At 42.9% G+C, this 27,779-nt stretch overlaps 1 protein-coding gene across 3 annotated transcripts in view; it reads right to left on the bottom strand.

Annotated features, from left to right (window-relative positions):
• The window catches only part of MFAP3L (microfibril associated protein 3 like), a 40,289-nt gene extending 13,433 nt beyond the window's left edge, over positions 1-26,856 (bottom strand). The window contains exons 1-3 of one of the 3 annotated variants that reach the window (XM_005556293.5): positions 26,668-26,856; positions 6,599-6,636; positions 6,206-6,517 (exon numbers count right to left, since the gene is read on the bottom strand). In XM_005556293.5, coding sequence (XP_005556350.1) covers positions 6,206-6,517; positions 6,599-6,636; positions 26,668-26,714 — 397 coding nt within the window. In that variant the 5' untranslated portion in view covers positions 26,715-26,856. The remainder of the gene's footprint in view (positions 1-6,205; positions 6,518-6,598; positions 6,637-26,667) is intronic. The other 2 variants (XM_045393053.3, XM_015451031.4) reach the window with 2 other exon arrangements.
• Positions 26,857-27,779: the final 923 nt, after the last annotated feature.

Raw genomic sequence — 27,779 nt, forward strand, 5'->3', positions numbered from 1 at the left:
AATCTGTAGTTCTGTTCTACTTCAAGGTGTTAATATCTGAGAAGAACCTACTGTCTTTTTATTTCCTGGAAAAGAAAACATCTGTTCTTCTAGCTAATTTGATCTGGTAATCTTAATATTTAAAGTGCCAAGTATGTAATTCCATGTGGGTTCATAATAGTCTTTTCTAGAGAGTAGCTACAGGTGTTCCTCCAAAATCAGAGCACCCTACACTTAGTTCACATAAATCACTTCTGTTTTGGGAATCCTAGCAGTCACCGTATCTGAGAGGGATCTGGAAGGGTCTTTTCACTGCTAAGACTAAAGCTATCTGGGCTCACATCCCAAGTGGAGCACAATTCACTGAAGAAACACACAAATGGTGGTCACCAGGTTGGCACTTGATATGGCTCAATTCAGAAAATTAACCTTAGTAATGTAAATTAAACTGCTTCTATGGGATCTGCTTTGGAATGATTCTTTAGTTAGCCAAGGGGTTGCTCCTTTGGGTTAGGAGCAGAGTTTCTCAACTCGGGTACTATTGACATTTGGGGCTGGATAATTGTTTATTGTAGGGGTCTGTCTTGTGCAATGTAGGCTGTTTAGCAGCACCCCTGGCCTGTACCCACTTGAAGCCAGGAGCACAACCCGCCTGACCCCACTGGTTATGACAACCAAAAATGTCTCCAGATTTGGCCACGTGTCCTCTGTGGAGAAAACAGGTCCCAGCTGAGAACCACAGGGTTAGGCAAATGCAAAGTTCATCTGGTGCATAATACTTTGTAATTTCCACATACACTGCTTTCTTCTGAGGTAACAGCACATTAGATATCAAAGGCCCTTTGTACGCAGAAGTGATGCACCAGAAAAGGAGGCTTCTGATGAGAATCCCAAACTCACTGCCATAGCAGTCAGGACATTATTTTGAAATTTCAAATAATATTTAAGGGATATGAATTTGTTTTGCATTTACTGAGTTTTGAAAAGGTTGAGAAATTGAGAGAATATTAAATTACCCAGAAAACTCTTTCCTTTCTTTACAAAACACATTATATTAAGAAACAGGGATTTTAGCAACTGAAACATATTATTGTGAGGATATAGTACAATATTAACAATAATAATAGCAGTGCCACTTACTGAGAGCTTGCTATGTTCCAGGTACCTCTGCTAAGCATTTAAGACTCACAATCCCACTTTTAGTGAAAAAGGATTATCTCTGTTTCACAGACAAGAAAACCATGGTTCAGAAAAGTCAAAGAACTTCCTTAAAGACTATATAGTGTGATTCTTCTGAATTTCCAATCATATATTAATAATTACATATTTTCCAATAATATATAAATAATATGTTCACAAATCATAAATTGTGTTTGGTACCATTTGATGTTGTGTTTTTGAGATAGGATCTTGCTATTGCCCAGGCTGGAAAGCAGTGTTGTGATCAAGGCTCACTGCAGCCTCAAACTCCCAAGCTCATGCAATCCTCCCATCTCAGCCTTCCCAGTAGCAGGAACTACAGATGTGTGCCACCAAGCCCTGCTAACTTTTATTTTTCCATAGAGACAGGGGGTCTCACTATGTTGCCCAGGTTGATCTTGAATTCCTGGGCTCAAGTGACCCTCCCATCTTGGCCTCCCAAAGTGCTGGGCTTATAGCCATGAGCCACTGCACCTGGCCTTGGTGAGTGTTTTAAATCTCAAATATTTAATATACTAAACAAGAATTCAGTATAACAGGTTAATGTAGGACTTTACACTGATCTTAGAGGTAAAGGATAATTTAAATTTAATGCCGTGGACACTGACCTCTTGATATATAAATATTAAGTAGGAAAGTGGTAACTACAGTCTTAACACTGGCTGACACAGCTTGTCATGGTCCCTTGCAGAATTAGTTAAAAGGCATATTACAATCTATTCAAAGAAACCTGCAAAAGTAGAGGGATAAATACAATAGAGCAATGTAAACTAGAGGCAAAATTTATAATAATGAATTCCGTAGCACTATAGTAGCAGTTGTGACAATTGTGGACTCAGTGCTTAATTGTTTTTGGCAACCAGACACTACAGGAGTACAGAAAACAAATCCACAAGAAAAGTAAAAAACCTAACTTAATGGAAGAATTTCAAACTTATACAAGGGCTGAAACCAGTTGATTTTCTTGAAACCCTTGTTACTTATCTTAGGTGCTAATATTAATGTAAATGGTTTAAAGTCACAGTAAGAAGCAACAGTGAAAATACACTGGATAATCAGTGCCTGAAATAGTTAGGACTTAATTCCTGGCTACTATACATTTCTACTCACTTCTAGCAAAAAGAAAACTGAAAACAGTATATTTCGTGACCATTTGTGGTTATTGCTTGTTGCATGTTGTCTGCTTTATGGTGGGTGGACTACCCCAAACAGGATCTTGCTGAACTACAAAAACAAAAGTCTTCCAGATGGAGATCACACATGAGCCTCTCCTGATCTGTGGAATTGAAGTGACAGCACCAGGCAAGCAAAGCAAACCAGCTGCTGCTCCTGCCAATGACAGGAAATAGCCCCATTCTCTCTGGGCCTGGAGGGGCCGGCAGGAATAACAGCTCTCTCAGCAGAAACAAGACATGAAATTGCTCCTTTCCAGTCTAATCACAAAGCGAATGGCAGTGTGCTCCCTGAGTGACTCACCGATGATTTTGAGTGCCTTTTTATGCATGTGCATGCCATGTACACACACACGTTCCGGCACAAATCCTAACGCTGTCTGACCTTGCTATTGGTAGTGAGGATGCCTTTCCATCTAGGAATTCTTCTCACATTCATTCAGTCTGGGTGAGAGGCTCTTCAACATTTTTCACCTATGGGAATCTAAAGGATGATGTGGTGGGTCACGGAGGGAAAATGAATACCCGCCAGCCACACTCTGGTTGTGTCATATCCTCTGGTTTCACCTGGTTTCTCATCTGTATACATGAGGATTAATAACACTTCACTGTCGGGCTTATTATAAGGATTAGAAATAATATATGTCACTTGGTGCAGGGACTTAGTAAATGGCAGTTGTTAATAAAAATTATAGTTTTGTTAGCTTGGTTCTAACAGCAGTCTTAGTGTATAGGGTTCTAGGATATTAGTATCATTTTTCTTTTTCCTTTTTTTTTTTTTTTTTTGAGATGGAGTCTCACTCTATCACCAGGCTCGGGTGCAATGGTGTGATCTCGGCTCACCGCAACCTTGGCCTCCCAGGTGCAAGTGATTCTCCTGCCTCAGCCTCCTGAGTAGCTGGGATTACAGACATGTGCCGCCACACCCAGCTAACTTTTGTATTTTTAGCAGAGATGGGGTTTCACCATGTTGGCCAGGATGGTCTCAATCTCCTGACCTCGTGATCTACCCACCTCAGCCTCTGAAAGTGCTGGGATTACAGGCGTGAGCCACCGTGCCTGGCCCAGTATTTTTCATACTATATTCAATCACCTCTTTGTTGAGTTATTAAAAAAAAAAAAAAGAAAGAAAAACAACACCGCTCCATTTAAACTTCTAGCCTATTGGCCTGAAAAATGGAAATCTATGTCCATGTTATAATATGGGCATTTCCCCCATCAAAAATGAGAAGTTAAAGACTATGGGTTTACCAATAGGCCATTCCAGCTCTCAGATTCTGATATTTTATGAGCAAGAATCTCTCGTTTCTGTTGTTTTCTGCGTATTGCCTGGTTGTTAGGTACACTGCTTTGTATATTATCCCATGTTGCTTATGCTCTGAAATTACCATCATGCATTGTAATTACAAAAGCTGAGCTGGAACATCAAGTGCTAGTATCACGAGTTCTTTTTAAAACTTGAAAGTTTTAAAGAGATTTAAAATAGCTAACTGATTTATCAGCAAGGCTGCTGGCTACAAACCAGAGTGCTGAATTCTGATGGAGCGGTTCTCTGCGCCAAAGGCTTTTGACTGGCAGCCACTAGCCTGGAGTCTGCTGACAGGCTACTACTATAGTCCATCTTAGCACCCACAAACAAAAGAAAATGGAGCCAAATACAGCTACGAACTAGTTCAACGCCCTCAATATACAGGTGAAGGAGGCACAGTGCAGAGTCAGCTTGCCAATGCTGAGTCAGCAGTTCTAAGGACCTTTTCGCTAAGACACCACATATGTAACTCAGAAGCAGTAAGATACTACACTTTGGGATAATCCTCAAAATGTTGGAACTGAAATTCAGGCCCCAGCACTATGCTGTTCCCACAGTTCTCTTCCTCTCTAGGACTGAGGAGTTCAGTGCCCCAACCCAGCTCTTTAATGCCCAGGGATAACCTTTGCTTCAGGGTCCATGTAAAAGGGAGATCCAGGTCTGGGGTCTTTGTTCCCTTTGATTCAGTTGCCCTGGGTTCCCTAGCGATGGCTCAGCCCTGCAGAAAGACCTGCTAAGGTACCTGGGCTGCAGTGTCTTTGTTACCACGGCTACTGCCCTCTGTTCACAAGTGTGACATCACTGCCTTCTGACTTGTCCTGGAGGAAGGGGCTGTAGGAACCAAAACCACTGTGGGCTAGGGGCTGTGTTCCCTCATCTTTCCACTGTCAGTAGTAAAGGTTCTGGTCATAGCCACTTTTTAAAATTGAGACAGAGTCTCACTCTGTCGCCCAGGCTGTAGTGCAGTGGCATGATCTCTGCTCACTGCAACCCCCGCCTCCTGGGTTCAAGAGATTATTCTGCCTCAGCTTCCTGAGTAGCTGGAATTACAGGTGCATGCCACCATGCCTGGCTAAGTTTTGTAATTTTAGTAGAGATGGGGTTTCACCATGTTGGCCAGGCTGGTCACAAATTCTGGATCTCAGGTGATCCGCCCGCCTCAGCCTCCCAAAGTGCTGGGATTACAGGCCTAGTCATAGCCACTTAATAATAGCAGGACTTTGGGCAAATTTCAGTAAAGGGGCATTTGAACTATAACATCGCCAAGGTGCCTTCTAATTTACCTTTGCTATGGTCCCACAATTCCTCTTGGTCGGCAAAAGTTCGACTCTCCTAGCTTAAACACGATTCATAATATATAATATTTTTGACTTAAAGGAAGAAGCTTTATAATGCTCTACAACCTTGACTGGCTAACCAAAAGCAATGTGAGTGACAGCACTACAGCAAACCCCACAATCCGGCCAATTAGACAGCTAGCAGCCTTAGCCATTTGGAACACAGCTGTGAACCAGAAGTAGGCAACTGCAAGAAAACTCCATTCACTTAGCTCCTAAGGAGATATACAGCATTAGCCTCTATTCTTTTTTCAGGGCAATTAAGATAACGTGAGGGAAAGAGATCTAAAATGTAGGTTTTCCTGGAGCAGAAACTCTTCTGGGGATTGCTCATTGGTTAAAGAACTGTGGAACAGGAGGCCAATGTGAATGGAAGAAACTAATAAGCTGCTACTTCAGAACAATGGTCTTTTCACTCCCCCACCCCAACCCCTCTACTTCACACAGTAAATGCCTAGGAAAGCAGATTAACTCCTTCTGGTCAATCTGACCAGGCTTGGGTGTTCAGACAATTACTTCTCGCATCTAAAACAAGAAATGCACTGATTCCCGAAGACCCAATGCTCTCTCTGGCTAGTCTTTCCCAGAGTGAGGTGATTCACACTTTTTGGTCACAAATGCACTTATTAAAAACCAAGCAGTCTCCTGTTGCCCCACATCCTTCCTTGTTATTGCATCCTCCCTCCCTCCCAGCCTCAGCCTAGAAACTGCAGCCAGGTCTCCAGGAATACAGAAGGATCCCAGCCAGTGGCTGAGACTTGCACTGAGGTTTCTTTTCAGAAGTGTGGTCTTTAAATCCACAGCCAATGAATTAAATGAACATTTAATGATAAACAATGGCTATATTGTTAATTCCAGCCATCTCCATGAAAGAAAACAAAACTCCCTTAAAAACTGAATATATTACTTAGGAAAATCCATTTTACATTTGTCTCTATAATGTATTGGATGTATTATATTACAAAATTCCAAGAAGTCTTTTAAAAGACTTCTGTGTTTGTCCTTTGTCTTTGTGTCAATGAATGAAAAAAATGAATTAATTGCTTCTTTGAATCCTTAAGGATATATATTCGCTCTCCTGCCTTAGAAAAACAAGACAAGATGAGATCTTTAAATCATTTGCATGAGAAGAACTAACATCATGGGTGCTGGCTCCCAAGCTCCTGTTTATATTTTATTATGACATTTGATACAACTTTAAAGCCTACCTCCTCCTCTCTCCTTCTCATCCTCTTCTTCTTTCAGCAGCTTGCCAATGGAATTATACCACTTGAACTGTGGGTCAGGGATGCCATAAACACTACAATTAATCAAGGCACTGTTCCCTTCCTTGACTATGATATGGTCAGTTCTGGCAATGATTACGGGCACAGAGCCCAAGACCACGTTAGTGCCATTTAAAGTGCTGTTAGTCACACTCTTAGCAGTGGCCAGAGTGGATACTAGGATTAAAAAGGGCACAGAAGGTAGAAAGCACACAGTCAGATGGCTCTTCAATCGATCCATCTTCTTTGCTTGCTCTGTAAGGCAATAGAGAGATGGTTTGCCAACCGAATCTTCTATCAGACAACACACTGTTCACAGCAGGTCATGGGACAAACCTGTCCTGGGTCCATAGAGTTGGTACTTGAGCAAGAACCTGTTTTTAAGGAAACAAAAATATATATACATAAACATTAGCATTCATCCATTAAAAATACTATAAAATGTTAGCAATGCAGCTAAAATACAAACATCTACATACTTTTTTTTTTTTTGAGATGGAGTCTCGCTCTGTCACCCATGCTGGAGTGCGGTGGGGTGATCCTGACTCACTGAAACCTCCGCCTCCCAAGTTTAAGCAATCCTCCTGCCTCAGCCTCCCAAGTAGCTGGGATTACAGGTGCCCACCAACATGTCTGGCTAATTTTTGTATTTTTAGTAGAGATGGGGTTTCACCATATTGGCCAGGCTGGTCTCAAACTCCTGACCTCAGGTGATCCACCCGCCTTGGCCTCTCAAAGTGCTGGGATTACAGGCGTCAGCCACCGCACCCAGTCAAACCTATGTACTTTTTAAACAAAATACAACCATAAGATGTTCTGGATGTGAATCATATTTCTCACAGAAATCATAATTTTGTTTTTTGCTATCAAAACATATAGCTTTTACAGGAACAAATATATTTTGTATATTAAATTTATATTTTACTCCATAGAGCTCAAAAATGGATTCAGGCTGCTTTCATTTACCATTACAAGCTCTCTTTCCTCCACATTACCTGCCTTCATTGTGGAGGACCTAATTGTTCACCTGGGTGCTCCTTAACCTCTTCTCTCCCAATTAACGTGACTTCTAGTCTATGTCACTGGTCATGGCTTGGGCTCTGCCGGCATTTGGAAGGGCTGCATCAGATCACTCTGGCATTCTCCTAACTCTCCATTACAGCTTCCAGAATGTTCCTTACTGTCTCATTGAACTTCCCATGCTCCTATGAGCTCCACCTCATCTAGCACTCTCTGCTCTGTGTTACTGTTACTTACGGGCTCCAGATGACTCATGTACGCCCTGGTTTCAATCTCACCTGCCTTCCACAGGCCGGGGAACATCACCAGACATTATGGTTGGCTGCACTTCTATATCCAAAGATCTAACCTTCACCTAGTCCTCTATCCTCCATTTCATTCTAATCCTACAGCCATGCCTTCTTCAAAGGCAGAAGTTGTTATTTCAATTCTGCTTACAGTAACACTGAAGGGGCACCTGGTGATGATAAATTAGCTTCAGATCATATTTTTTTTCAGTAGGAAAGAAAAGAGTTTTGTTTTGTCATAGATTTCCATACACCCCACTAAACTGGAGTGCTTTCCTGCCCTAGGAAGCCAACACATTACGCCACCAGCCGAAACCCTGTGGCCAAGGGAGATAGCACAGACTGCAGTGGCATGATAGACACTCTGCCATGACTTTGCAAATGTCTTTCTTTACTTGGCTAAACTTGTGGTTTCCTTTGTGGTTGGAAAGCTGGCCTATTGAATACAGAACAGCTGTGAAGAGCATGGCCTCGGGTGAGAGAGAGACAAGGCCAGGATTCTGGACAGAACCACTTTCACTGGCTGTGTGTCTTGGGCAAGTACAAGACAATTATAAGGATTCACAATCAAATGTATATCAAACATGTATGTACTGTTGCCTTGATAAACAAGAATTATTAGCACATTGTATAAAGCATCCTTTATTGAAATTATGCTTCTCGAATCTGTTTTTAAGTTATGTCTTCTAAAAGCCAGACCTTGAGTTTTCTTTCCAACGTTATTATAAATTATAAATAATTATAAATGACTTTCAGCACTGGGTCCTTTGCAGGGGCTCAAGTCTGAGAATGCATGAGCTGCCCCCTTAGGTGTATTCTGTGGTGAGCATATTGAGGGCAAGAGCTGGGTCACTCATTATTGACTCCCTGGTGCCCAAGCCATAGCAGATGCCTGGCTAAACACCATGGGGGAGAATCAGAGACAAGACAGGTTGGGAGATGGGTTCTAATAAATATGGGTGGTAAATACAACTTTTTCCCCCAATTAAAGAGAATGCAACAAATGGAAAATCAAACTGAATTTTAAAGTGCGTATCTCAAGATACTCTGTTTTCAAACAGAGGCTCTCCATATTTGGCTTTCTACTTGCAAACACATTGTGCTAGCAGAGTAAAGAGAAGGGGACACTGCTGTGCTATTATATTTTAATAATGTCAGTAGGTGCTTTGGGCTACAAACACAGCAACTGTTCTGAAATGGAATCTACTTCCCTTAGAGACCTTATGAGATACAGAAGCAGAGACTTTCATTTTATGCAGGAATTTCAGTTAGCAAAATAGTTTCCCTCTTCCTCATTTTTACTCTCATCCTCTCCCATCTGGAAGAGTTACTAAGGTACAGAAGACATAATGCATCATTTACAGGTTGTTCGTATAAAAGTGTTTTACTCTAAAATTCTGTGAAAATTGATTCAAAGTAAAGCACCAAATTAACACTAATGAATTAACAGTTTCAGTAAGAATTCACTCTCAATTTACTCTTTCACTTCAGATTTTTCAAAAGGTATTTATTATGTGCTGGGCACACTGCCAGGATTTAGGGGATGGGAAGTGCCACAAAGCTCAATAAACCACAGACCATGTCCACTCACAGTCTAGTAGGGGAAAGATGTACAGATAACTTCGATATGTTCTCTAGGTGCTATGAGCTTGGAGTTGGGTAGGAAGGAGGGGCACCGAATAGCTTGGGTGCCACCTAGAGATGATGTTTGTTGACCACTCATCCAGCATCCAGGCCCTCTTCTGCCTTTCCTTTCTGCAAGTCCCAGAGCTCACAGGGTAGAAACTTCTAGTCTTTCTCATCACCCCACGGCATGTGCACCTACCAAACTTGACACTGCTCCCTGGTGTATGATCTTGCACTTTTCTGTTTTGTGTTGAGGAAATTCCTTCTCGATTACAAGGAGAGCTCCTGGATAGCAAAAACTTACACATATAGTTCAGGAGGATTTCCATACTGCTAGGCACCCATAATCATGTTTATATACTTGCTGTATGAAGCCATGCTTATATGGAATCCAGTGGCAATTATTTAAGAACAAATTACAATGTGTTGCCTGAAGAACATAAGATATCACATGACTCTGGATGCTGGCAAAATATTCTGCAAATGTACTTTTTCAGCTTGTTTGATTAGGATCTTACAGACAGCACCACGAAAAGTTTGGCTGAGCCAGGCATAGTGGCTCACTCCTGTAATCCTAGCACTTTGGGAGGCTGAGGTGGGTGGATCACTAATATGGTGAAACCCCATCTCTACTAAAAATACAAAAATTAGCCGGGTGTGGTGGTGCACTCTTGTAGTCCCAGCTACCTGAGAGGTTGGGGCAGGAGAATCACTTGAACCTGGGAGGAGGAGGTTGCAGTAAGCCAACATGGCACCACTGCACTCCAGCCTGGGCGACAGAGCGAGATGCTGTTTCCAAAAAAAAAAAAAAGTTTAGCTGATAACAATCTAACATTGTGAAAGACATTTGAGCCAGCAAAGAGTAAAATAACAATCTAACATTGTGAAAGGGATTTGAGCCAGCAAAGAGTAAACCCTAAGTACTATAATCCAGCAGCTTAAAATGCAGTCTTTCAAAATACAAGAACAAAGACCACAGATTTCCAAAGCAGGCTTAACAAAAGCTACAATGGACAAGTTGTTAAACCTCATAATATTTGGGAAAACTTTGATAGACTACTTTATTTTCTATATATAGAACAAAAGAGAAATATTTAGCAAATATCAAATGTTCTTTATTTTGACCCCTTCCCTACCTCCCAGCCATTGTATTTTAGCTAAAAATGTTTAATAAAATGCTTTGTTCAGTCCTATTTCTTCTTTCTCCACCTATAATCAATAAGACTGTTGCCCATGTATTTCTGGAGCTAGAAGGAAAAGGAACTCTTGTGTAAGGGGTGTTTTGTACTAAATGAATATTATTGTTTTTCCTTGGCAGAGTCAATTTGGGTATTGCCCCATCTACTCTGATGAATAATTCGTAGAGTGATACAACTGGATTTTGTTGCAACACCTACTGAGAGTTACCCCTATTTTAATTTGCGTGGGAATGATGCCACAGGCACATAAGCTACCTTCTACATGAAAACACATTCTTCATAGGGTTACACTCATGAAGCATGGAGGGGAAAGCCCAATTTCATATGAATTGGAAAGTGGCAATAAAAGACTCATTAAGACATGAATGCTATCTTTTCAAAACTGGTAGTCAACTCAAGCCATTTCAGTTATGAATATGTTTCTGCCACTTCCTTTCCCATATATCATAATGAATTCAAAATATCCATGTCTTTTTTAAACAAAAATTAAAAATTTGTTTTTGCAATTAAAAAAATAATGAGAACAAAATTCTCATAGGCCCATTCTATCCCACCTAACATCTTTCAGGATCAGCATAGAGTCTCTTGAATAACATGGGTCTGTACCGCTCAGTCCACTTATATGCAGGTTTTTTTTCTTTAACAGAAGTTACAAGTTACACCAAGTGTGCCTGCCTCTCCTTCCACCTCTTCCACATCCATCACATATGAGACAGCAAAACCAGCCCCTCCTCCTCCTCCTCAGTCTACTCAACTCGAAGATGGTGAGGCTGAAGACATTTATGATGATCCACTTCCCTTAGTGAATGGCAAATATATTTTCTCCTTCTTAAGGTTTTCTTAATAACATTGTCTTTTCTCTAGCTTACTTTATTGTAGGAATACGGTATATAATACACATAGCATACAAAATATGTGTTAATGAGCTGTTCATTTCATCAGAAAGGCTTCTGGTCAATAACTGGCTATTAGTAGTTAAGTTCTGGGTCAAAAATTATACAGATTTCCAACTGCATGGGGAGGGGGTGGGTGCCCCAACCCATGTTGTTCAAGCATCAACTATACTGAATTTTAGGTAATCAGGGTGATCTCTGAATATAAACTATGGTGATACAGTTTGGCTGTGTTCCCACCCAAATCTCACCTTGAATTGTAATAATCCCCATGTGTCAAGGGCGGGGCCACGTGGAGATAATTAAATCATGGGGGTGGTTTCCCCCATATTTTCCTTGTGGTAGTAAGTCTCATGAGATCTAATGGTTTTATAAATGGGAGTTCCCCTGCACAAGCTCTTTTCTTGCCTGCCGCCAGGTAAGACATGCTTTTGCTCCTCCTTTGTCTTCCACCATGATTGTGAGGCCTCCCCAGCCATGTGGAACTGTGAATCAATTAGACCTCTTTGCTTTATAAATTACCTAGTCTCAGGTATGTCTTTATTAGCAGCATGAAAACAGATACACACAGGAATCTAAAGTCAAGGGCCAAGAAATCTATGGAACAAGAATGTTCCTTTAGCCATTACTGCAGTCCAGAGTCAAATCATTTAAGTGATAAATCAGCTAAGTCTTATCTCAATGTCCAAATTCCTACTACAGAGATTCATATTGCTTTTTCTTGTCCATGTTCTAGAGTCCATTTCTGTACAGAGTTTCTCGAAGCCTCTAATCACACAAAGGTAATACCTAATTCAGATGGCAAATGTGATAATCACAGGAAAGTATGAAAGGGCAGTGCTTTTAGGTTACTTTTAGAAGCATCTAAAGGGGATCAGTTCAATCCAAATCGATATGCATTACCTGAGAAATGACCCTGTGCTGGGCACACTGCCAGGGGTTGAGGCGCACAGAGGTGAGACTCAGGCCTTTCCCCTCTTGTCAGAATCCAGCAGGGGACAGAGGAACATACATGGACAATTATAAGACAGTGTGACAGCTACCCATCACAGGGTGTCAAAGATCCACTGGGGCACCAGACAAGAGATCAAAGTATTAGTATATAGTTTGGATGAGCCAGGAAGAATTTTCTGGAAGTGATTCTTTAAAGAAGTCCCCAAGTGGACCAGGGGAGAGAAGCTGACCCAAAAGAGGAATAGAATATTGAAAGAAACGGTGATTACAGAGAACCTGGGGAAATGTCTGTAATTAGGCATTGATGGCCAGGTAGTGTGTGCAAGAACAGAGGAGGGGGAAGTAGGCTGGAAAGGCAGGCTGGCCCAGATAATGACCAGATAGTATGCAATGCCAAGGATGGGGGCACTCATAAGTTTTGAAAAGCAGAAGTGGCAGGGCTAGTTCTGTGTTTACAAAAATCAGCTTGATCCTCGTATGCCTGCAATGCAGAGCTGGCTAGGAGACTAGTATTATACAATATCCAGGAAGGAAATGAACAGGGGCCTGAACCAAAAGCAGCGGGGAAGGAAAGAAGTGGGCAGACGCAAAGAAGTACAGGAATTAGAATGTACAGAATGATTATTTGATAACAGGTTGAAGCAGTACAAGACCTCCTGACCAGCAGCACCTATGATTATACAGGCAGCTCTTAGGAAGGGAGTGTCTCATTTGCTAAAAACCAATGCCTGGCACTGTCAGTGGAATACACAAATTAAGAAACTCAAACAAACCACTCCCTTGGGCAGCACTCTGCTGCCACTCTTGGATGAGGGCCTGTCTGCTAGCAGCGACCTGGCAGAGTACATGGTCGCTCCCGCCTGGTTCCTCACTGCTCCTCCTAGCTTCACCATCTCCTGTACCCCTGGTTGATGGACGGTGTTGTGATGACAAGCCACAGTTATGACATTTAAATATAAAAACTCACAAATTAAGAGCTATACAGCAGCACACCATGAAAAGAATTAGAGCCTTTTTAAAGTAGTTGTCCCTCAAGAGGAAAATGAGACTCAGGAGAGACCTCATGGCATTCTTGGTACCACATGCACTTATTAATTGTGTAGTGTTAGGAAAATTTCCAGCTACTTAATGGGTAGAACTAAATATACACCCAGACTTGCTGGATTGGTGTGAACAGCCACCAGATGAACTGTTAAAGCCCGTGGAACAACTGAGAGGGGCCACAACATTATTACTCCAACTACACTAACGTTCGGCCTCTACAGAATTTTATTTTATGCTGTTATTATTATTTTTTTAATACACAGAAGGCACGTACTTTTTCAAAAACTGATCTGTGTTAAATCACTGTTTTTCAAACCTAAAAACAAACTACAGGCCCAGAGATGCCATCTTCATAAAACTTTACTTTTAAAGGGGCATAATATTAAGAAATCATTCTTGAATCTCCACACTTTGTTCACATGGTATGTTTTTCTGATTAAAAATAATACAAAATAAAGCTCTCAGAAATATACTGTTTAAATTGCCCAGGGTCATCGAATCATTATTTTAAAAAATCACTGTAATATGGAGATGACATGCTGTTGATATCCTACTAAACATAAATGTTGGTTAAGCCTGATCATCAAAAGGGAGACATTCAAGGGACCTTTACTACAGTCTTTTAAAGAGAAAAAGAGAATCACAAACCCTTATAAAGGAGGAGGGAAAAATTACATTAAAAGTTGCTCTCTCTCTATATATATAATTATTAAGCAAGATAAAAACACGTCTACACATCTCTTCTCAGAACTAGAACATTAGACTTGGAAAAACTTAGGTATCTTTTCATAAAGCTTTTTCTTTATTCTAAAAAATGGAGGCCTAGAGAAGGTATGGTATTGCATATGGTTATGCAATTAATTTAGTGGCTTAGAACCAAAATAAAAAGACCATGATGGCTAATAATAATCCCAGATCAGGACTGGGATTGTTTTCTTAGTTCCATAAAGGCAATTATTAAATTGTTCTAGCACTTGAAACGTGCCATGAAGGCTATTCTAATCACAGGTATATCATTTGGAAGAGTTTATTGATGTTTCAGCACATACTTAATGTCAAATTCTTATTCTTACTCATTCATTCACGTATTAAGATAGCATCTCACTGTTACCCAGGCTGGAGTGCAGTGGCACCATCATAGTTCATTGTATTAATTGGGTCATCCTTAATTGATCAGAGAGACATTTCTCCAGAAATCTGATGATCCAAGGAATTAGTCAAATCTGGAAACTGAATAGAAATGGGACAGACACACTGGCGCATGGGGCCTTCATGCTGCCAGGCCAATCCCTAAAACGGATCACAATGCACATCAAAGGGTTACAATGCCGTATTCACATTTTTCTTTGATCTTTGACACCATCCTTATTAGAGTCTATATTCAATCTAAGCTGGAACAGAAGCATCTCTAGCTGCTGTCTTTCTTTTCATTAGAATATTTTTCCAACACTTCCCTCCTTTAAAAAATTATGTCCTTTCAAAACATTCTTCCTACTCATTTGGAGTATGCATGTAGAAATCTGAATTTTCATTCCAGTCCAATGAATTTATGTCACCTGCTAATCTGTAGATGGCACTACTTTTGCCAGCTTTCAATTATTTTTATTTGATCTCAAGCCCATTTTCCAAGAAGTTCCTGATGTATTTAGTGTGAAGCTCCTACATTCAGAGTGAAACCAGGCAGGAGCTGATGGATGTATGGAAGCCTGGACACATCAGTGAGTCAGAACTCTTCTTTGGCTAGAAAAATGGCTAGAGGATGCCATGTACCAGGGAGGTGCTTTATGGAGGTGCTGATCCCTGGCTGCCTGCCCACAAGTCCAGGCTGCCCACGCTCTGCCTGGAGGAAGCAAACCCTGTCTTCTCTGCAGCCCACACAGCACACTGTCTATAAATCAGAGGGCAATCTTCTTAATATGCTTTCCTAATATAACTCAGGACCTGAAATAATTGTGAGTTTACATTTTCTTGCTAATTCTGGATCCTTTGATAATGAAAGTGCCTTTCTCAATTCCTACCTCTCCCACCTATTTGATTGTGCACACATGGCTTTCCAACTGGCCAAACAAAACCCCCTTTTCTGGAACTGGGAGGGTAATTTCACATACAATCTTACAAAGGGTGGTTAATTATTTTGTGGTGGGACAGCTCAGAATAAAGCTACTTAACTCATCATGAGCCTGAAAGACAGTATTAATAGTACCCAACCGAGACACAGAACAACTTCTAACAGAAACACATACAGTGTTCTTAGCGACAGCGAGTGTGAAGAATTCACTGCAGGTCTCCCTGCAGTTGTGGAGCTGAGATTATAATACAGCAAACGATAGGATCAGGTGCCTGGGATGAGAGATGGGTTGGGCTCTGAGGTTAAGGCCAAGAACAGAAATTCTGGGGTGATGTGTGAAGAGGAGACCTGCTTAGAATCTTAGGATTAAGACCCACAAGCTGGGAGTGAGGATACTCACTCCTTTCCTCAATTTTTCATTTACGAGATGACCCCTGGGAGTCAGCTGATCTCTCTGAGCTGTAGACTCATCTCTTAGGTCCTTTCCAAATCTATCATAATATGATCATGACAACCAGGAGTAAGACTGCGCTGGCAAAGGGAAGAAATGGTGAGGGGTAAAGAGAAAAGGGAAAGAACAAGGGAGTTCTTGGTGCACTGCTAAAAATTCCATTGCAGTAAATACAAATAGGGCAAAGCACTGTGATGGCCAAGCCATTTGTGACTTGGCAGATGGCCACAGACACAGCTTGTGCACCACGCAGCCCGTGAGAACTTGTCCTCCACAGGCAAGACAACTTCTTGTGTGTCGCTTACATTCTGGACAATAAAATGAGGGAATAAATGGATTCAAGCTCTCAAAGTATTAGGACACTCCATTCATACCCTCTCCAGATGTCCTCATCTCACTGCAGATGTGAATCAGCCCACATTCCTCTAGGACTTCCTATATGGAGGATGGGCCAGTCCTCTTGGGCACAGCTGCAGGTTTCTCCCTCCACCTTCACTTCCAGAGCAGCCTGGAGTGAAGCCTGAGCCTCACTACTTTTACCTTGTTACCTGGACTAAGGGCAGGTGATGAACCAAGTGCCTGTGGCCGTGCCACAGACCCAACTTTTCCTCTTTAGACCAAGAACTGCTGGTTGTGTAAATCTCAGCTGTTCCACAGGGGGTCTGACCAAGGCCCGTGTCTTTGGGCCTTGAAACCTTCATTTCACTTGATAATTCAGAGAGGCCTTGTGTCTACTCCGGCAATTTGGGAATGTAATTTTTATCATCAACAAAATTCTCCCATTAAAAAAAGGGTTGGCATTCAAATATTTGTTGATGGTGCTTAGCAGCATGCATTCATTACTTTTATTATTTAATGATTAGTAACAATCTGTGCATGGGGAATGTCTCAAAATATGATGAAAATAAAACGCTAAAATTCTTAAATTATTACAACGTACATTTTCCCAGCAGTTCATCATTCAGTGTAAAAGCCAGAGGCAGCCTTGCTATGGCCTGACAGTAGGCCTCTGGCAGACTCACAGCCTCCATATCCAACCTCTCTACACTCGCTCACTCCCCACCAGTCTCCCTGGGCTCTGCTAATCCTGGAATGGGTAAACCCTGGAATCCTTGAACTTACTATTTCCACCATCTGAAATGAGTTCTGGGATACCTGGAACATTTCCTTTGGAACCCTTTAATCAGCGAGGCCCTTCCTGGTCACCTATATGAAACAATGCTCACCCCATCATGCTCTATCTACCTTGACCCTGGCCTTTGTCTTTAGAGCATTAACTACTACGTATTTACATACTGTGCCCCCATTAGGATGAGAGCTCCCAGAGGGCTGTGCTCCTATCATTGCTGCTGTTTACTGATGTATCCCCACTGTTGAGAAACACACTTTGTTCAAAACAAACACTTGAATATCTGCTGAGTGAATTTATTCTACTTATATGCCCTTTAAGTTAGACCTATTACTAACTTACTGCTTGCTTTTGGTAGAAATTCTATTCATTTCTTAGACAGTTTTAGAAAATGTCTATTCTTTAACCACAGAACTAAGTATAAACCAAGATTTCTTTAAGTGAGTCCTCAGAAATGCATCATTTGCTTACAGTGGAATTTGAGAGGCTGGTGATAAAGACAGGCCTGAGAACAGAGGCTCAGGGTAACACAGAAGAGGAGGCGGAGATGCCGGAAATGTATGCTCTTGTTATTGTTGAAGGGAAAAGCAATTGCCTACTTAATTTATATTTCCAAATGTCGAACTGTCCCTCACTCCTGTGTCTGCGGTTGTTTGATTAAGACCATTCAAATTCACAGCATAGGAACTGGATCACCTAGGGTTTCCTCTTTCATCAGGATAAAATTTCATCTATTTGAAAAGATGTACTCAATAACCGGAGAGGGTAGTTAAATAGCATTTCCTCCTTCCTCTTTACCAGCCCATTATCACAAAGTGGAATTGCATCGTGAACACTTCCCTGAATCTCCCATGAAAAGTGTCATTATAGGCTCTTTCACTAAGAACTGGATCTCGGTGAAAAACAGAAGAGATCCTGTAATTCAAGCCCTACTGGATTTAATTCTTACTAAGAGTGCTATGATAACTTCCCTTACAATTCACTTAGCATTTATGGCTTACAAAACACCCCGACGGATGATATCTCATCGGAGCCTCAGCATCACTCTAAGGTCGGGACAGGCCTGTGATTCTGCTCACACAGCAGTGTAAGAATCCAGGGCCAAGCCACCAACGCTACAGAAAAAGCCCCTTGCAGAGCCCACATCTTCTCTCAGTCCAGGGCTCCTGTTACCTGCACATGGTGGTCACTGAGTGCATGCCAAAGCCTCGGCAACCCTCATAACAGTGTAACTAATTATTTTACAATTTTGTTCATAAAAGCAATCTTTTTCAGAATTTGATTCCATCTTAAAAATCTTCTTCCTGACTTTAGTGGTTAAGGTCAGTCTTCCACCTAAGTGTTTTTCAGTGTGACAACATGGCAAATTGTTGCAATTAAACAAAACCACCAGAAGAAAGTTGAAAATAGGGCTTTAGTGGTTTCCACTTTGCTTTTCTCTCAGCTTGGATGGAAAGAGGCCCTGTTAAGCTGAGCACTTTCCAGGTGATCTCAACGATCTCTCCACTGGGCAGTCAACTTTATCTAAGTGATAAACACAATTAGGAGCAAGTCATATCAATTAAATGAACTCAAAGTACTTATGAGGCCACTATTATCCATTTAGTACCAATTACTATGGGGATTAAAAACAGTTTAAGACCAGGCCTTTACCCCAAAGGTGCTTAGAATCTTGGTGACACCTGCATATAAAGCAATATGCAATCATGCGCTAAACTAGGTAAATGCCATAGAAATTCAGAGGAGGCCAAGCTGGGAAGATAACAGAATGTATAAAAGGAGACCAGACAGTTCTCCTAGCAAGAGTAATGGTTTAGTCTAGACAAATAAGGGTAGAAAGAAACACAGCATGCCAGTAATAAAAACCTAGGTGGCACTGGTTTTTGCAAGCATCATGCAGTGGATCTGCTGTGGAAGGCTGTCTGGAGAGCTCTGGGACAGCAGGGAACTCCTTCAGAAATTCTATTCCAGAAGAAGGCCTCTGGGGCGTCTTAGGAGAAACGATAAAGAGGACTTTGGGACATTTGATCCACTACTTAGGCACAAGAACTAACACCCCAGTGAAAGGAGGAGAGGCGGCCATAACTTGGAGGTAGAGATGAGATGCCTTACGAAGGCAAGAAGAAATCAAAAGTCCACTGCAGGTCCTGGGTACAGAGGCACAGGGAGAAATGATCAGCCCCCATTAAGGCAAAGGATCGGTAATATTCAGATGTTTTCTGGAAATGAATTTCAAGTTCCGCAAAAGTGTTTTGAAATGGAGAAAAACAGGACTCAAAGACCAAGTAATCTAGGATTGTCCAAACCTTGAAGAAAAACAAAACAACAACAATAACAACAAAAAACCACCTTCCCACCAACGTAGGGCTGCCAGCAGAAATGGCAGGGAGTCGGCAGACAGAAGCGCAGGCCTGGCCGGGGGTGGGGCAGTGAAGCCCAGCACCTAGCTTTAGCAGGTAAGGAGCAATTTTCAAGATGAACTTAATAACAGCAGCTGAGAAGCAAGAACGCTCACTGGTTACTAAAGAGTTGATGCTACCCACAGCCATCCTGGGCAGTAAAGACCTAACAGGAAGTGCTGGGAGTCAAACACTAACTTAGTCTTCACTCAAATACCGTTCCCTGCCTACGACCAGAGAAAATGGGTTTTGAATCTTTAAGCACAGTCGCTATATATCTACCTACTTCCTTGCAGGGGAGTCTGGCCTTTGGAGAAGAAAGATGTTGGCTGATCTCCTCAGGGTGGTCATTACTGCCACAAATATAGAGCCCTTGCTAATTTCAAGAAGGAACAGAAAGATACAGATGCAGCCTGGTGCAATGGCTCATGTCTGTAATCCCAGCACTGTGGGAGGCTGAGTCTGGAGACAGCTTGAGGCCAGGAGTTTGAGACCAGCTTGGGCAACATAGCAAGACTTCATTTCTACAAAAAAATTAATTAGCTGGGCATGGTGGCATGCGCCTGTAATCCCAGCTACTCTGGAGATTGAGTTAAGAGGATCACTTGAGCCCAGGAGTTTGAGGCTACGGTGAGCCATGATCATGCCACTGTACTCCAGCCTGGGCAACAGAGCAAGACCTCATCTACATACACATACATATAAAAGGTAAAGACTTGAGAACAGATGCATTCTATCTTGTTAAAGAGACGTACTGCTTTCATAAACCGATGAGAACGATTTGAATTCGTCTCAGCCTGCACCTGAACTGAGTGGGTCCCAGAAGTGGACAATTCTGGAGCACTTTATTCTAACCCATGTATTTCCTCAAGGAGCAAACCCTTCCCTTATGCTCTTCCTCACACCTTCAGCAAACTCAAATCCTCAGTGGAAGGAAGGGGTTGGGATTATATTCAGTATCTGCTCAGCAAGCTTTCCTCTTTCCTGTTGACTCCAGAGTCAATTTCAGCACAGCCTCTAAGTAAGTCACCCTCTCAATCCAGAATTAGGGAAGCCCAACCCACAACAATTTTCTTTCAGTCTCATTAGCAAGTCCCCAGTGCTTCAGTCCAAAAGGGACCATCAGGGAATTAATTTCTTTTTTCTTTTATGTCTCTCTTACAAAGTCTGTGCCCTGTGATAAGGTTCTGACTTCTTCCCTCACACAGGGTGCTGTGTGGTGGGCTTTGCAGCTCCTCCCCTGCCTGAAGTCTTCTGGTTTAAGTACAGGCGGTGGAAGTTAGTCTCTCTGGTGCTGCAAAGTCTTGCCTTTGGTAGGAAAACCCCTGAGAGACGCTGTGACCCCACTATCCCTTGAGACAGGTGGGCCTTCCATATTTCTGCTGTACCTGAGACAGAATCCAATTCACTACAAAGGCATTGTTTAAAATGTCCCCTTTCCTTCCCTGCCCTGAGAAACAAATCAATCACTGAGTTCTAATGATTCTCACTCCTCAATATCGGGCTGCCACATCCTGGGCTTCCCCTGGGTTATGTGCTCATCATCTCTACTGGACTCCTTCCTTGCTGACCTGCCTCCAATCCACGTACCATGTCATTACTAAAGTCAGCTGATCCTGAAAGATCTAAAGCATATTCCATGTCTTCGTTGTGTAAACAGTGTGAAACTCAAGTCCTACGAAGGACCTAGGTGATTCTTCACATTTTGACTCCCATCCACCTCCCTGACTGCATCTCTGGAGCCTCCCTTTCCGACTCTCCCTCCTCCCATCCCCCCAACCCCAGCAAGTTCTCTTTCCTGAATTCCCAGTTGTTCCCCACAGCTCCACCTCCAGCCAAGTTCCCTTCCTTACCTTGCATATCTGGCAAACCCCTAGCTTTGAGGTCTTGGTTCAATAGCCCTCCAGGACTCCCCAGGTAGCCCCTGACACTCCTTTTCTCACCACCTTTTACTCATAACTTCCTATTTTTGCTATAATTGTCTTTTTGCACATTTGACCCTTCATTAGACTAAAATCTCAACCTGTCACTACTTGTTGAATGAATCAATGAATGGATGGAATATGGACTTGAGAAAGTCTGGACACTGGTGCATGGGTGACTGATGCAGTCATGAGGAAAAATAAGTCAGCCAGAAAGAACACAGAGGGCCACAAGCAAGACAAGAGGACCCAGGTTAAAACCCAGGGAAAGCAGAGGACAAGCCCTCAGAGAAAGAGCAATAAAAAACAAAACTTGGGAATAGTTAAGGGTACAGTATTCCAAAGGCCACAGCAGGTGGGCCCTCTGCACTTCTGCAGAGCCTGACACAGATAACCCAATTAACTACATGGGAGTTGTTTAAAATGCCTCCTTTCCTTCCCTGCTCACAGATAGAGTACAATTCTACCACTGGTGGTTCTGGTGAGAACTGGTGGTTCTCACTCCTAAATATCCGGCTACCACATCCTGGTTTTTCCCTATTAAAATTTAAGAGAGAGGGAATGGTTTACACTGACCTAGTACTTTACAATAGAAAACAATTATTTCTGCAACATTCTACGAGAACATTTGGGTAAAAGTCTTATGAAGTTATACAAATGGATGCTAGCTATACAATATAAAGTTTTGTTTTTAATTAGGATAAATTTTAGTCAAGTCATACTGTTGTTTCCAGTATCAGATACTGCTAACCCAGGGCTTCTTTTACCACATTGTCTGAAAAATCTGTTTTTCTTACATAGAGTTCAGTTTCAATTCAAAGCCACTCATATAACACTAAGGTAGACGAATCCTTCAGTTTAGGTTTTCCGGACACAAAGATGTCAATTTAACCAGGAGATAACACATTTTTTGCAAGGTAGATATTGAGGCCTTGTACATAAAAGAGACTAAATGAATATGTTTGAAAATAATTACTACATTTCTAATATTCAAACCCAGAAGTTAGTTCATCTAGTATTATAGCTGTCAACTCCCACATCCCCCAACGCCAATGTCAAATATGGAGCCCATCCCAACATTGGTGATTGATTGTGGCAATTTCCCAGCTGAACCAATACAAGCCCTTGACATTGCAAGCAGCTATTACCAACTGGTCAGAGTTGGCCCATGTGAAATCTCATCATTCTCAAGTTAATTATGTTGAATTTTAGCTTTCACAGCCCCTTGCTCACATGTGCATGGTACACAGACAGCAGAACAGCTGACTACTGTTAGAGGACAATGAGCAGAAACAAAGTGAAACATGACTTGCCTCTGCTGCTTTATGATGTCCTTCTTATTGTGAATCAAAGTTTTAAGCTATGAATTTCATACATGCATACAAGTGCTGCCATTTCAGATTAATTCAGAGACCTGAATTACAGCATGCTGGTTCCAGACCTCTACTGGCCACTGACCACCTCTGGCTGGACTTCTTTTATCAAGCTGCCCTGTGAAACCTGGGGTTTAGTTATTCACTGTGTTTTTAGGAAGTAAATTTGGCATCAGTCTGTTGATTTCATGTTCCGGTTTCCCATATTTTATCTACGATAGGACAGAATCCAAACTCCTTCACGTGACACTGAGCTCATCACAGTAAAAGGACCACTTCGTTCCCCTCCTCCTGCCCTTGCCTATTAGTCCATCATACCAAACCTTTCGGTGGATATAGCTGTATTTGCTTTCCATGGCTCCTGTAACAGATTTCCACAGACTGAGGGATTTAACACAAATTTATCTTGCAGTTCTGGGGAATGGAAGTTCCAACACGTCTTGAAGAGCCATCATTCAGGTGGGCCCAATGTAATCACAAAGGTTCTTTCATGTGAAAGAGGGAAGCAGAAGTCAGTATCAGAGTGATGCCCCCACAAGAGAGACTGGACTGGCCATTCCGAGCTTTGAAGATGGATGGGGCTACAAAACAAGGAATGTGGGTGGCCTCTAGAAGGTGGCAAAGGCAAAGAAACAGATTCTCCCTTAGGGCCTCTAGAAGGAACAAGGCCCTGCAGAATCCCTGACTTTTGCCCACTAAGACCCATGTTGAACTCCCACACCACAGAAGTGCATTGGGCCCAGCTATATAATCCTGAATAACCTCCCCATGGCAAGACCATTAACTGATTCCAAAGTGGACACCTTTGGTAGGGGGCATTATTCTGCCTATCCCAGTGGTGTTCCTTCTTCCTGGAGTGTCTACTTCTCTGCTTAGAAGACTTCTAACTCTTCGGGCATTCCTTAACGAAATATCATTTCCCATGGAAATGTCACTCCAAGCATGAGGTCCTCTCCTCCTCCAATCTATGGGGTTCATTCCCCCGCCTCCTCAGTCCCATGTGCGTACCTCTCTGGAGCACTCATCCTATACTGTGTTTTATTTGTCCTCAAGCATCTCTCTCTGACTCGACTGTGAGTTACTCTTACTCATTTTTGTGGCCTTAGGAGCCTAACTATAAAAGTCTGAGGAAAAAAAATTAACGTGATATTTTAATGAGTAAAAACCTCAGGTGGAAGCAGAGGCAAGACCAATAAATTCACAGGATTTCTGTTTGGAGCATAACTTATAAACTACTTCTGATAGCTCTTAAGTGGTTACACCAAGACCCAATCAAGCAAACCCTTTGTAACCATCTTTTAACCATGCCAGGGAGGTATTCTGCCAAACTTAAAATTAACCACTGGCATTTTCAGGCCATTCCTAACCATAATGTGATATGCCATAGATTGAAAACATTGTCAAAGTTTTAAGTGTCTTCCTGGCCTCGGCTAGAAAAGACAAGTCACACCCCAAGTGCTGGGTTAGATGCCAACTCAGGGGAGTGATAGTATCAGCAATTCTAAATTCCAAAAACTAAATCAACACTTCTTTAAAAAATCTGACTAGGCTGGGTTGAGATTAAAAGCAACTTGGCTACAATATTTATTTGTATTCCAGTATCTAAAAGTTCTTGCATTAAAAAGTAGAATAAAAAGTCCAAATTAAGCACAATTTAAAATGCCTTGAGTATTCAAATTGCAAGCCAAATAGGAGCTGGATAAATTAAGGTCACAGGGATTGGGGGTAGATCTATTTTTAAAGGGAGTAATTTGCTGTAAATGTCTAATGTCACCAACATCATCATACAGTATAGAAATCTAAACACATGGAAATAAACCTAAAAATCATGTGCCTAGCAAGGGAGCTGCAAGAACCCAACAGTTAACTACAAAAGAGAAGAAATGATCACCTTTTTTTGGTAACATGCCTACAAAGTCTATTTTTTTCTTCAGGAGCAGTAATAAAACCCCTTTTCAACCTAACTCCGGTTGTTGTTTGAGTTTTAGGTTAGGGAAATGTGGACTTTTTGAAGCCAAGGGCAGTATGTAAATAAGCCTTTGATTAAATTTCATCGTGTCTCTTAACACTGAGAAAATACTTAGGATTTGTACTTAGGATTTCTGGATCGAGAAGGGGGCCTATTGATCTGTATTAAACCTCACATTCACAAAAAGTAAACTGAGGACTTGCTGCTTCCTCCAGGTCAGGAAGAACCCAAGGCTAAGGAGAGACTCCAGCTACTTCTACAGGGGAATGTTACCTGAGGATACGAGACCTACTGTACAGGATAAGGTGTACATCCAGGCAGTACTTCATGAAAGATTTTAAACTTGATGCATTTTTATAGAAAAGAGAAGCACAGTTATTCAATATTTGTGTTGGGGTTTTCAAACTTCTTTTTCTATAAATGTATTTAGAAATAAATTTAGGAGCAGTGAACATCACCAACCAGACTATTTGGCTAAAATGGGGGACTGCAGGTTCTAATTCATAAAAATGGTAATCATGTTGTTGCTACTGCTGTTGTTGTCTGGACGTTTCAAGCCTTTCCTATTATTAAACCTTGGTTATGTAGCATCACAGGACAGAGCGAACTCTATACTGGGGGAAATCACCCCAGAGAGTATCCAGAATTAGAGCTGGAGTCATCTCAGGCTTGCAAGCAAGCACCAACCTTAAAGCCTACCCACAACTCAATGAAAAGTCAATGCATTTCTAAAGTCTATCAAGGTCTATTAAGATTGTAAACTAGAAGTTTTGTAATAAGCTTAATGAATAAAATAACTGAACCCACTAAGTGCTACTTATAGAAAGAGGCTTGAGAATTTAGCTTTAGTTAGCAGAACTCGTTCCCGCTAGAACAGGATTGTTTATCTTGCCCCTATTAGATACAATAATCCTAGTGTTAATGGTACTAAATGCTTCAGGAAGAAACAACTGTAGAAACCACAGTGGGACCTGCAAATTGCACTTTCTGTGTAAGTAAAATGTCAGAAGAACTACACTCTTATAACTTATGGTCTCATGAAAAGACATTTTTTTCCGTCTTGTATTTCATCCTGAAGGATTTTACTATGTTCAGCATAGTAGCAACTGAAAAAAAATGTGTTTCATCTAGAAACAAAAGTGAGAAAACTACAAAAAACACTGAGCTTCTGCAATGCTCGGTTTCCAAGATTTTAACATTAAATCGAAGATAACGCAAAATAAAGATTGCCACAGTAACCAAACTTTTCTGCTAAGTATCCTTAAAAATAATGACAGTTCGATCGTATCTTAACTGTCTTCTACAACGTGAGCAGATAATACACCTACAAACCTTTTTTTGCTAGCTTGCTTTATAAATCTTGCAAGGTAAGTTTGGTTTTTTTTTTTTTTTCAGGGATGGAGAAGACAGATTAATGATCAAGCTTAAAATAAATCGGTTCTGCAATCACTCTGTATTTTAATCCGATGAAGCACGTTTCCCCATTCCACGCCATGAAGCCATTCGATGTCAACTTGTTATGGAGTCAAATGCGACAAACTCCGAGAGCTTCAGTCGCGAGGCGGCGGCTCACAGCACCCACAGCCGCCCGCACTCCTGCGGCATCAGGACACGGCGCCCTCCCGACGCGGAACCCGCATTCACGTTCTCCGGAGCCCTGGCCAGCTTACCCACCTCCCTGTCCGGGGAAACTGAGGCACAGTGACGCGAGGGATCCCGAGCCCAGCGAAAGCCCCCACAGCTGCTCGTCGTCCCCTTCCCCCAGGACATCCAGGAGGCTCGCCGGCAGCTGGCAGTGGATTCCGCGCTCCTCGCCCTCGGAAGATTACGGTTCGAACCCGGGATGCGGCGGTCCCCAAACGGCCAACCCCCGCCCCGCACGGATCTCGAAGCATCCTGCGACCCCCTGGAGCCCGCTGCCGGGACCATGCGGCGCCTCGCAGCGCAGCCTCCGCCGCAGTCTCAGTCAGCCCAAACACCCGAAAGTTCCGCGGCCCCGGCGCCGACCCGGTGCGGGGCTGGCCCCCACCTGTGCCCCTCCGCCCCATCCCTCCGGGTGCCCCCAGCTAACCTGACACCGCCGCGCCACTCAGGTGGCCGCCGTGCACCCCTCGCCATGGCCAGCCCGACAGCGGCCGCTGCGCCGCACTCTGCGCCGGACGCCCGGTAGCGCCTACTGCGGTCGAGCCGCCTCCGCCGGCGCCTCACAGCGTTGCGGGCTGCGCCGCCGGCTGCAGGGAGCGCGGAGCTTCCCACCTACAGGAGCCTGGGCCGGCCGGGGCCGAGCATGCCCAGTGCGGCTCTCCGGGCGGCGCGGAGGCGCGGGTGTAGCCTCCGGGTTTTCGCGACAGCCGCGGGCGGGGGCAGCGGGGCGGGCGGTGCGGGCGGTGCAGGCGGTGCAGGGCGAGCCAGTCGGAACAGCGGACCGGCCCAGTGGAGGAGCCAGCGTAGGCTGTCGTTACCGGGGAGCCCAGCGCTCAGTCCGCTCAGCCTCTGGGCCGGGCCTCGGCTGCCCCCTCAGCCCGGCACCCGCAAGCCCAGGGCCTCCGCGGCAGCGCGGAACTCTCACTCCGCTCTCTCTCCCGCCGGGGCGACGCGACTGACCCTCGTCGTGGGGCGGGGCGCTCCCGGGGCTTCCACCGCAACTTTTGTGGGCGTCTTATCGCACTCGTGTTCAAGGACACCCAGGAAAAGGCTTCTTAAGGTCCCATCCTGGGGCACTAAATGGGAACCAATCAATCCACCCCCAAGCCTACCCTGTCTTCTTGCAATCAAATGCGATCACGAGCAAACCACCTTGCATCCAAAAGCTTCTCAGGCCTTCCCGGGCGACTGCGTTGTCAGCCTTAAACGTCTCTTAAAGCAAAGTCCACAGATGAAAGAGTCTGGAAGAAAACCCAACGGGACGTTCCCTGGTGACTTATGAGTGGTGGGGTTCCAGGAATTTTTTTTTCATTTTCTTTAAAAATATTATTTGTAATTTCGACGTTTTTTCTGATGAACCATAAGTTGATTTTTTAATTAAAAAGTAGAGTACTCTAAAATTATTAAGTACCTACAGAAGTTTTGCTGCACGATCCTGCAATGTAAGTGGCTTCCTCCCCTCTTTACCTCCCGTCTTTTTTTTTTTTTTTTTTAATTTTAAAAAGAGAGACTCAATTTCTGGGGCGGGACCAGGCTCCT

This window comes from Macaca fascicularis, chromosome 5, assembly GCF_037993035.2.
Source record: "Macaca fascicularis isolate 582-1 chromosome 5, T2T-MFA8v1.1".
Lineage (NCBI taxonomy): Eukaryota > Metazoa > Chordata > Mammalia > Primates > Cercopithecidae > Macaca > Macaca fascicularis.